Source organism: Diadema setosum, chromosome 7 (assembly GCF_964275005.1).
Source record: "Diadema setosum chromosome 7, eeDiaSeto1, whole genome shotgun sequence".
NCBI lineage: Eukaryota > Metazoa > Echinodermata > Echinoidea > Diadematoida > Diadematidae > Diadema > Diadema setosum.
Genome location: NC_092691.1, coordinates 39,200,516 through 39,212,623, shown reverse-complemented (window position 1 = coordinate 39,212,623; position 12,108 = coordinate 39,200,516). Strand labels below are relative to the sequence as shown.

Genomic DNA, 12,108 nt, shown 5'->3' with positions numbered 1-12,108 from the left:
TCTGCTGGCCGGTGTGTGTGATTTTTGTCAGTCGACTACCATACCGGCCAACAGGGAAGCGACTCGGCAAGTGATTTTCCCACCCGATTTGAACTGTTTACCTGAAGCACATGTTGTACTTTCTTTCAGTTGTGCTCGTGTCTATGCACTGCAGTGTACTTGGTTATAAAGAAGTCCTCGGGAGCGGCAGTTTCCTTTCGTTTTATCGAAAAGATGTTTTTACCAACGATGTCCCTCTCGACCCAGGTGTATAAATGGGTACTTGGCAACGCTAGGGTAATAATAACAGCAGAGCCCTCTGGTAGAGCAGTGGCAACACTGAAGAGGCTCCCCTGGATAAATAAGACCTTATTATTATTATTATTATTATTATTATTATTATTATTATTATTATTATTATTATTATTATTATTATTATTATTATTATTATCATTATTATTATTATTATTATTATTATTATTATTATTATTATTATTATTATTATTATTATTATTATCATTATTATTATTATTATTATTATTATTATTATTATCATTAACATTTCGATCATATCATAACGCGAGTCCTCCTCACAACCACGGTGTTGCACAAAAAGCGAAATGAGAGATTTCTGTTTAAACACACCGAAATGTAGAGCGTTCGCCCTTGCAAAGATGCTTTGTAAATGCTTCTTATGCTATGTAATATTTCGTAATAACGGAACACATTTCTTTTGTTTTTCTTCATTACCGATGCTCAGAACAACTTTGGTTTGTAAGCTAATTTTGTACCACGATTTTTAAGGATGATAATTTCGGGACCTGAATATTTACTTCGTTGTAACGAAGATTCGTCATTACAGTGTTCGTTGTAACCGGAGTGCACTGTATACTATGGGGTCTCTTAGGTGTCTTAATGCTTGCCCCTCCCTCTACACACACTCCCATTTACATTAACTCATTCCCACCCAAAAAGACGTACACACACACACACACACACACACACACACATTCCTATCCTTAAAGGCATAATTGGCCATTTGCAGATGAAACAAAAACCCAGCATTAGTGCTTCAAAATAGTTCCAAAATGTGAGGGATAGAAACAACCAATGTAAAAATCTGAACCAGTATTATCGATGTTAAGTATTGTTAAATATACAAATTGTGAAGAATAGTTAAAATAAAAAAATGTTTCCAGACTAAACCGTCGATAGTTATTGTTTAATGACAAAATAGAAGTATCTCCTATGGGAGGATGTTTTGTGATAAAACTGACCTACAACTGTAAACATATGCACCACAAATGATATCTTGAACATTTTTTTTTTTTTAGACCACTGCTCCAAAAAGTTAACCGGACCTTTAATACTATATGTCTGAAATATTGTTCATGTGAGTGCTGGTTCACTCAACGGACAAAATATATCCAACACATTCGTGCCAGCGCACACATGGCTGTCAAATGATTTGTAAGAAAACAGAGAAACACCAAACAAGTAGTAATAAACCAAGTCCCATGAAGTTTTATCAATGTCGTTATCAATGTCTTTCGTTCCCAAGGTATAATTTTATGGCACAATTACAACAAGGTATAAATCACGTCTCATGTTCCAGATACCATCAGGGAAGATCACCACGGCAATAAAAATGATTCAAAATGCAGGCCTATGTATGATTACGACCATCGTATGGCTACCCTCCCAACTTACTCTACCTATACGCTTATTGCCTGGTATTGATTTCGCAACACTACATCGAAGAGTACGTATAGGAGACATTTTCAAGGGTTATTTTCATAGTTTATCATAATATCCAATAGAGATATTGATTTGGCTTTCTTACTGAAATTACAGAGTCCATCTGTTTGGCCTGATTGTGGTTTCTGTCCTTACAGCTTGAACCATTTTACTGTTGTTATTTTTTATTCAAGTAGGAGTGATAAAGCAAAACACTCTGAAAATGCAACAACCACAAAAAAGAAAATATAAGACAAAGAAATAAATTTGACTCTAAAGGTAACCTAAAGACAATGGAAATAGTGATGTTATGGGAGTTGCCTGTAACTTACAGGAGTATCTTCCAAGGAGATAGCTAATTTACATACTGGCAAGACGTACATTCGTTCACCAGTATGGAAGTATTAGTGATTCTAATTAGGTCACTGCAGTGAGAAGAACTTTGTTTCCAGGGTCCAGCGCGAGTAACTTTGTGTTCAAACTCAACGCGAGAAGTCAAAAAGTCTCTTTCAGCAACGCATAATGTATGGATCGGTCGCAACTTGTATGCTTGCTGCAATGCTTTCGTTTAATCGCGAGTCGAGTTTCTAGCAGCAGGGATTTGCTGAAGTTACAGAATTATTGATGTGGTACTACCGCTCTAAGAATATTATTTTTAGACATGACCAAACGTAAAACGAGGATATGCAAACAAACACACACTTACACACACACACACACACACACACACACACACACACACACACACACATAAACAAACACAAACACAATCACTTTGATTTGAAGATGCATCAGACCGGAATAATAAAAAAAAAAAAGAACCACTTTATTGGTGGTGAGCATTTAAGAGCATTGAAAAAAAAAAAAACAACTAATAGTTCACTTGTTCATCTCATGGATAGAGTTACAATTATTATTTTTTTTTCCTTTCTTTTCTGGCCGACTTGTGATTGTCACATGGCACTATAAAATCTTGGAATGAGTCTGAACTAATTTATATGAATGTCATTCTAAGATTATAAATTTTGACGGGCGTTCTACGGCCAGAAACCGTACGTTAGATTTCGAAGTGCTGCTTCGTGTTTGCCCCTTCTTTATTGTGATGTAATCTGAGCATAACTACTATGATGGCTGATAACATTGTAATAATTACATTATAAAAAGAGCATAATTGCAAATAAATATCATTAATAGAACATGTGTATGTCTGTTTTTAAAAAAACTAGATTTTTATCCTACTACAATAATAGGATGATTTTCTATTTTACATCAACCATCAAGCGATTTGCTTTATTTTTCTATTTTGAATGATGGACGGGTACTTGAGTTGCGCCATCTATTGTCGGCAGTTATAATGCTGTCTCGCGGCTTTTGTGACAGAGGAAATGCGTGATCACAAGAAGGTTACATTTCAACATTCTACGTACAGTAATACACGATTACGCGCGAACTTCAGGGACCCTCCAAAGAGGGGGGTTTTTGACAAAAAGGGGCGTGTACCTAGTGTTGTTGTTGGGCTTTTGGTTATTTTCTCTCTTGTTAATTTCATCTTTTTTTTTCTTTTTTTTTTTTGACGACGTTGACGCGCGTGTAAGAGACCGTGTCTGTGTGTGCGCATGTTTGCACGTGTGTAGATGCATGCTTGGATGTATGGGTGTATCTCTTTTTCAGTTGAGTGAGTGAGGTAGAAAGAGAGCGAGACAGACAGACATGCAGAAAGACAAACAAAGACAGAGACAGTGGAACCTTGTATAAGCGCATAAATGCCTTCTCTGACACGCGAGTTGCTACAGTGTTCTGCAAACTAGTTCATCGCTGTCACTGCCTTCGACATCACTCACGGATAAGGAGCGTGAATTAGTTCAGACGACTGCCATGAAAGAGCCGATGACCATGGATTCAGAGGTCCACTGGGGCAAGGGTGGATGGTCAACGAAGCATGTGGCTATTATTGCTCTGGCCATCACTATCATCGTGACCATTCTCTGTACCACGCTGACATACTTCCTTCATCCCGGCTACGACGCTGGCGGCGATGCTGGACCAGGAGTCGTCACCTTCGGTCCCGAGCCCGAATCCAGGGTCGACTGCTATCCAGATCGCTACGCCTCGGCCAACGAGGACGAGTGCACGAGGAGGGGATGCGTTTGGAGGCAAGCCTACAGGGACGGGGAACCATGGTGCTATTTCCCGCCCGAGTACGGCGCCTACCGAGTTCAGACTATGGAATCGCAGCCATGGGGAACAAGGTTGAGATTGGAGAGGAACCCAGACTTACCCACTTTGTTTGGCGGTGACATTCCAGTTCTCATGTTGGACGTCGAACACCAAACCAACCACCGCATTCATTTTAAGGTAGAGTATTTGACAAACTTCTCTATCGTATCATTGATGACCGTTGTATCATAACAAACCAGTTCAGATTTTTTTTTTTCACACCGTCGTTATAAAATTTCCTGCATTAGGTATTCTTCAGTTTTGATTAGGAATCTAAACTAAAGAAAATTATACCAATTCCTTTTGAGAATTGGTTTCAAAGTGGTGGCAGAGCACAAACTCTGAAGATCCGTTCATGTCACTGCTATGCGTTTGTGCTATTATCACATCTACACTATTTTCTAATAAATTATCAAACAATTATACAACTGGGGAGGTAACGCCTCAAAATCTATGAAGATTGAATATATTTATGATAGCATGGGTGTATTCATATCTTATGACAGAACGGGGGGGGGATGGGGGCTGCAGTCCCCCCCCCCCCAATCTTTTTAGCCTCCTTAAAACAAAATGGAGGAAAATTAGAAAAATCCCCACAACATCCAAGAAATTCTTTGCTGGGTCCCTTTTGATTCTTCCCATCTAACGGATGGGGAGGGGGAACACTGGCCGTGCACCCCTCCCGCAGCCCCGCAGTTTGTGTTTCACAGCAGATTTTGTAAATATTCCTGTTTAATAGTCCATCCACACGTTTATTTTCTTCTAGTCGATTCTTATTTCACCTGCATTGTATATATTGAATGTATTTTTAAACTCCCAATCTCTGGAAACGAACAAAGTACATACATATTGTGAAATATCAGGAATATTTTGAGGCTTCTCAATCACCAATTCGCCTGCTCTAACGAATTTCCCATCTAAATATCCTATCTTTCAATGAATGCTGTTCCAGTCTACCGATCAGTCCTTATCGCTGATAATCTTACGTAACCTACATCTTCCTATTTGCTCACAGTTGAACAAATCTGTCACTACTGCCAAAGATCACTTACTTCTTTACATAACTGTATCACTTGAGTAACGCAATTTTTTGGCTCATGCGACTTCGATTCAATCGGAATTCACTGTACATACTAAATGGGTCATGAGTACAAAATCAGACGAAAGAATCACACGCATTTCATGTAAACAGGATAAAAGACTTACATGGTGTATTGCAAAAGCATGATCAGCTGATGATATTCGTCAGTTATCTACCGATTTTTGCAGTTATGGCATTAATACTATGATGACACGTTTCTTTTTTGTTTTGTTTTGTTTTGTTTTGTTTTTTTTTTCAAGATGTTCACGATATTTACGTCGCGCCTGAGCTGGAAATTTAATGACTCCGTAGTTACAAATGTAGGATTTTATCATGGTTTCCGTAGCAGCGGTTACACTAGAAAAAAAAACACACACACACACACAAAAAAAAAACACAAAACTTCGAGATCTTAAGATCGCGATCTTTTGCCAGTGTAACCGCGGCTAATGACATGCTAATCAATCCAAAACACGTTCATATTGCTTTGTTTAAAAACAATTCAAATTAACAGAATTATAAAGGTTTTATCAAAATGGGACCTAAAGCAGTAAACTATGAATGTTAAAGTCCATGTGTCTCCATGAAACATCTATATCTGTTGCAAACCACTCTTAATCCTGTAAAAGAAATGAGGAAATGACGTCACGGCCTTAAAGGGATCGTATAGTTTCCAGTTGAGACTGAACTTAGGTTTCTAACATTTTTGAGTCAGATATTGAGAAACCTCTTATGATATATGAAGAGCATGTAATTCCAAGAGGGATTCAAAGCTTATTTGATTAAAATTGGATTTGAAATTGCTATTAAAGATATCCAAAACAGAGCAATCCTAATTAAAGGTGGGTCCCACCTTTTATTAGGGTTGATTTGTTTCACTTTGTTTTTGGATGTCTCAGCATTCCATAACCGATTTTCATTTAATAAACTTTGAATTCCTCTTAGGATTGCATGCTCTGTATTATTTTACAAGTGGTTTCGGGGAGTCTCCCCAGTAAGATAAAGCCCAATCCTCGTCTCCACCAATACTATACCATCCCTTTAAAAGACACCCATTTATCTTTATTAAAAATCCTTAGAAACTTCTTTATGCTTGACGTGATATCCCCCAATACATAACTGCATCCTTCCTGTTCTTTTTGTTGTTGTGTCATATGGTTGTAGTTAAAGGTCCTGTTTAACCTTGGGAACAGGGATTTAAAAAAATGTCAAGATATGACATATTTAATGTATTCGTGTAGGTCTGTTAATGTGCCACAAAGCATCCTATCATATAAAATTTTCGCGATAAAGCCTAAAATATATGGAAATATGTGTATTTTTCGAAATAAACCGTAACTGTAGACGGTTTACACTTTTATAATAATCATTCTTCACACATTTTGTATATCTAACAATACTTAAAACATCGATTTTATCAATTCCAATTTTTATAGTAGTTGTTTCTATCCCTAACTTACATTTTAGAACTATTTCAAAGCACTAATGCTGGGTATTTGTTTCATCTGCAAATGGTAAATCATGCCTTTAATTGGCAATGGTGACTTTTGGGGAAAGGGTTGCCACAAATTTATTATATTCAACTCTAAGGTCGAACTGAGACCTATGATTGACATCAGCTTGACGTGCTTGAGACTGATATCATGATTTATTCCAACGAAAACTTTTGCACCTATAAAATTGTATAAAAGTCAGATTTTTAATGAAAGTTCTTTCCGTCTGTTCAACTGTCATATCATTTGATTTGATCGTTTTTGGAAATAGCACAAAATATATGTAGATTTATTATTCAACATGGCTTATTGATTGTAGCATGTTTATATATAATTTATGTATTCAAAATCATATATATATATATATATATATATATATATATATATATATGTAATATACACGCACATACGTGTACATACGTGTATATATATATATATATATATATATATATAAATATATACGAAGATATATTCCCACATATTCAATGATATCATTATCATTATTGCCTCTTATACAGATCTACGACTCGTCGAGTCCTCGGTTCGAGGTGCCGGTAGACATGCCATCTCGCCCGCTGAATGCTGCTGAGGAACCAATGTATGACTTCCGCTTCACCAATAACCCGTTCACTATGCAGATCGTCCGAAGATCAACGGGACAGGTTTTGTAAGTCTCTTGTGGGCGTGACAGATTGGCAGATTACGAGATCAAGGCGCGGGGTATAAAAAAAACAAAAAAAAAACAAAAAAAAAACAAAAACAAAAAAAAAAAACAAAAAAAAAAAACCTCATTGGGTGCCATAGGTAGCTTGGTGCAAGGCCTGTTTTTTTTTTTTTTTTTTTTTTTTTTTTGGTGAACCTTTTCCCATTATTCTTCTACTCCAGTTCGTACTTTTATGATTACCGGATGTTAACACAACTTGGGGCTAGGGATCAAAACACAATAGACATTAGGTACAATATCCTGTCCAAGAAGCTGCTGTATGCGTCGGGAAGGATTCACTGCTGAAATTGAACTTATGCAATTCCTGTTTAATGGCCTCCTTCACCACACCGCTCCTATATAATGACTTTGGATATTGGATATATGTCATGATACATTGACATACGATTTCTGGTAATGATGGTCACGCTTTCAATTAATGTATTAACACTGTCATACTAAACAGACCGTTGGAATTAAGTGGCAGTGGGAAAACTGACCATGGGACTGAAATAATCAATCGCCTTTGTAACGATAATTGTCGAAGTGATTTTGTGAGGAAATACTGAAACTGTGGGCAACGTAACACTGTACAAGGGCCACAACCTTCATCCCAAAATCAGGGAAATGATCCCTTTTGAATAGATGTTCCTTGGAATCACTAATGTGTAGCTTCACTGGTGGCAAGGGTTTTAGATAGTGACGTAACCGTCCGATCGATCGGGAGGCACTCTTTTTAGGTCATTCTCTCTTGTAAACTTTTGAGATATAGCTTTGGCAAACGAAGTTTACGATAGAAAGGAAAACCAGATCTATGTTTATGCATCTGACCCGTCAGTTTATCATTGAAAATATGATGGCAGACAATTGGCAGTTTTCACAGTTTGATGTGTACATCATAAAATGCGAGAATTCGCAAACCTACGCGCACCTAATCAAATCCAAGACAAAGATAGCGCTGTTATATTTAACTGAGGTGATTAAACATCTGATAAGCACGCTAACATCGCGGTAAATCTACCGTGATGGGTTTTATATTGCCCAGTATGCTCGTAAAAGTCGACATCCTCTAAATCCATATCTTGAATTCTCAAGAGATAGACTGGGTTCAATATCTTATGTTAGTGCACACTCTGAAGGGAAATGGAAACATCAGAGAGAGGATGGGAGGGTCATGGTCGAAATGTTCTCATGGCGTCCTATAGATCTCAATAAAAGTTGAACCTACTAAACTTTGCGCATGTACATTGTGCCATATCTATTGATAATCTTTGGTCTTGTATAATATACTTTTCCAGTTTTCCAATTTCCAGTTTCTGATGAATAGCATCTCTGTTTATTGATTCCGATGAAATCAGTGATTGTTAATTATGGTTTGGTGATGATTACTGTTTAGATAATAAATTGTAGTGACAATAGTATCACTTTATAAAGACAAAACCTTTGTTCATATATTCTTTTGAGCTGCAAAAGCTTCTGATTGGTCGACAATCATGCAAAGTTAAATAAAAATGTGTTTTGAGCTTTGATTTGAATACTGCTATAGTTTTTTGACTAACTACTGCTATATATTTCCTGACTTCTAATGGTAAGTCATTCCATAGCTTGGATACGGCGTAGGCATATCACAGCAACTCGTCAGAATGCATAAGACAGTGATTATTTTTAAATTTATCATTGCTGGCTTTGCCTAGCTTCTAGATAAAAGTAACAAAAGAGTAGGTATATCTCTTGGCCTATCACGCGCGTATTACGCCTCTGAACTAGAGGTTCTTTTTTAAATTCTACAACGGACTCGCATCAAAAGTCTTATGAAGGGCAAATCCGCCTATTGAAGTGACATGACATTGTCACTTTTTTAAAAGGTATTATTTACCATTTTACAGTTAAAACAAAAACAAAGCTTTAGTGCTTTAAAATAATTCTAAAATGTGCGTTTGGGATAAAAACAAGCCAAGTAGATTTGTTAATTAGTACAATCAGGGTGAGCAATAGTCATTAAATAAAATGTTTTTAGAATAAACCGCCACAGTTATGGTTTATTGAGAACAATAGTGATATCTCCTTATATTTTAGGCTTTATTGCGAAATTTTTATATGGGTCATGTGGGAAGGATGTTTTTTTTTTTTTTTTGACATAACTGACCTACCGTATATGCATCAGATGTGATAATTCGTACATTTTTAAATCACTGTTCCGAATGGTAAATAGTACCCTTAAACATTTTACGTCAATTCTAGATTTGATACATCCATCGGTGCTCTCATCTTTGAGGACCAGTTCATCACCATCTCAACTCGACTCCCATCGACAAATGTCTATGGTCTTGGAGAAAGCGAGCACCGGAGCTTCAGGCACAACCTGGACTGGCAGACGTGGAGTGCGTTTTCCCGCGATCAACCACCCGGTGTAAGCTATGAATCTACTTAAAGGAATATATCCCACTTTTATATTCTAATTGCTTTTCTTATGTAGGACAAACTATTAGAAATCTCTACCATTCTGTTGATTTGGTTTTACTTCATTCATTAAACACAATTGTGTGGAATTAAAGGAAACCAAAAAAACTTATTTGGATTCATGCCCTTCTTAGAATTTTAAAGTCTCAGTTGATCAGTAAAAAATCGAACAAAATCAAATAAAGTGAAAGAGTGAAAAGGAATGTTACCATTTTTAAACAAAAATGTGTAACAATTTCTCACAAAATATGAACTTTCAATTAATTCTTGTTCGTATGTAGTCCACTTTCCAAGTTCGTAATATTTTGTCAAGAAGTAAGCATTACTTCACGTCTCATCTATCCTCTTATAAAGAAAACATTCTGATCATAAGAATACAAATGGAAAACGAGAAATTTCATGTACGTAGCCTTTACGTGACCTCTGTCGAAAAATACTTGTTAAAAAGCTGTAACTTCCTCAAACCTTGTCCGATCGTGTTTCAGTTCTTGCTGATCCACTTATGATTTATAATTTAAGTTAATGTGAATAAACTTCACTTTGGACTCATGATTTCCTTGAACATGTTGAAATAATCTTCTTACAGTCATTGAGATCTCCGTAGTCATCGATTGCAAAATGCGAAAACGAATGTGTGTTTTTTTTTTTTTTTTTTTTTGATTTTGATGCTTCCAATGTCAATTGACATTGTAAAATCAGATACCCGAATATGTATTTGTCTCCATCAGACACGATTGAGAGGGGTGTGTTGAAGAGATCCTTACATGAAGGATAGTTATTGAGCATGCGATGTTAACATTCATTTTCCTTGCCACTGTCGATTTATGACATTTTCAATGGGATTTGATGCATATTTCATTTATTCGTGCTCGCATAGTCACGTAATGATTCAGTTGGATCAAATTAAACTGCCCACAAGTGAGGAACCTGTGTAAACTTAACAAGAGAATAACGAACGCTGAAATGAGAAGAAAAAAATATTGTACTTTATTTGAGTTGCGCATGGGGCTTCCTGCTGAAATTGTTAGAGCTCGCTATTTGTACAACCAGAATCCGGGTTTTATATATTATTTGTTTCTTGCACCATTCTGGCAAGATGCATTGACTCTCAAAATAGCGAAGGGCGTTCCTGTTTGCCCTTTTCCATCCGATAGGTGCTTTGATCTAAAGATTCCTTATGTCATATGAACCAGGCCAAACCTTTGACCTATATTAAAAATCTCGTCAGTCACACAAACGAATGTGATATTGATACACGCACACAGACACACATCCACGTACACAAAAATGTGAGAGAATGACCTAGTCTCAGGAGATGTGATAACAGATCGTTTTTTGTTTTGTGTCCAATAACGGGAACAGGAGTTATCCTCGCACTGGGCAGACATTGTCAGATAAATAAGAAAGGCATGTTGTATAGAAACCATAATCCGGATGCAGCTATATTGTTGAGAACCATTTTTTATTTTTATTCGTTACCGGCGAACAATTATCTCAGCTAGCTTTCCATGCATGCTTGCCCTTTCATGTTGGCCGGGGGTGTTAAAACAGCCGCTATCTCTTATAAAGGAAGCTATACCTTTACCCCGATTAAGCGACTGACCAGATCCAAATAAGATTGCGCATATTCCTATATGCAGTATATAATAAAACACAATATTATTGCAACTGATTGACAAATTGCCCTACATAGACGTAAATAAGCACTGAATTGATCAGTGTTTAGTAGTAGCCATGATGATAAATCATGGGCGTACATAGTCGAGCAGGATTCGAACCTACAACCTCCTGATCACCGGACAGGCGTCATCTCCACCAGACCACCGAGCTTTCGCCCGACAGCAAGTGTTGGTTCTAATCCTTATAGCATGCAGCGGGTACTGCGTAATTATTGAAATTCATGAAATTCTTCCGTCGAGATGTTTTCATTGCAACTGATTGACAAATTGCCCTTCATTGACGTAAATAAGCACTGAATTGATCAGTGATTTAGTAACCAACACTTGCTGTAGAACCAACACTTCCTGTCGGGCGAAAGCTCGGTGGTTTAGTGGAGATGACGCCTGTCCGGAGATCAGGAGGTCGTAGGTTCGAATCCTGCTCGAGTATGTACTCCCATGATTTTTTATTATGGCTGCTACTAAAACATTGATCAATTCAGTGCTTATTTACGTCGATGTAGGGCAATTTGTCAATCAGTTGCAATGAAAATATCTCGACGGAAGAATTTCATGAATTTGAATACACAATATTATTATTCTACCTTTCAAAGACGAATTTGATTTGATTAACAATCACGTAGATTCTATGGCTGCTTTTAGACATTCAAATAAACAAAGCTCTACGTTAGTTCATTAGATTTTCCTCTTAAAGTACGATATTGATACAGCGTAATATGTTCTGTGTCTACGAATAAAGGATGAGAAATGTATTTTGTG

General features: G+C 36.9%; 1 protein-coding gene across 1 annotated transcript in view; it reads left to right on the top strand.

Annotated features, from left to right (window-relative positions):
• The first annotated feature begins 3,609 nt into the window (after window positions 1-3,609).
• LOC140231230 (maltase-glucoamylase-like) overlaps window positions 3,610-12,108 on the top strand; it is a 69,336-nt gene continuing 60,837 nt past the window's right edge. The window contains exons 1-3 of the mRNA XM_072311376.1: window positions 3,610-4,071; window positions 7,026-7,174; window positions 9,452-9,620. Of these exons, the coding sequence (XP_072167477.1) occupies window positions 3,610-4,071; window positions 7,026-7,174; window positions 9,452-9,620 (780 nt within the window). The remainder of the gene's footprint in view (window positions 4,072-7,025; window positions 7,175-9,451; window positions 9,621-12,108) is intronic.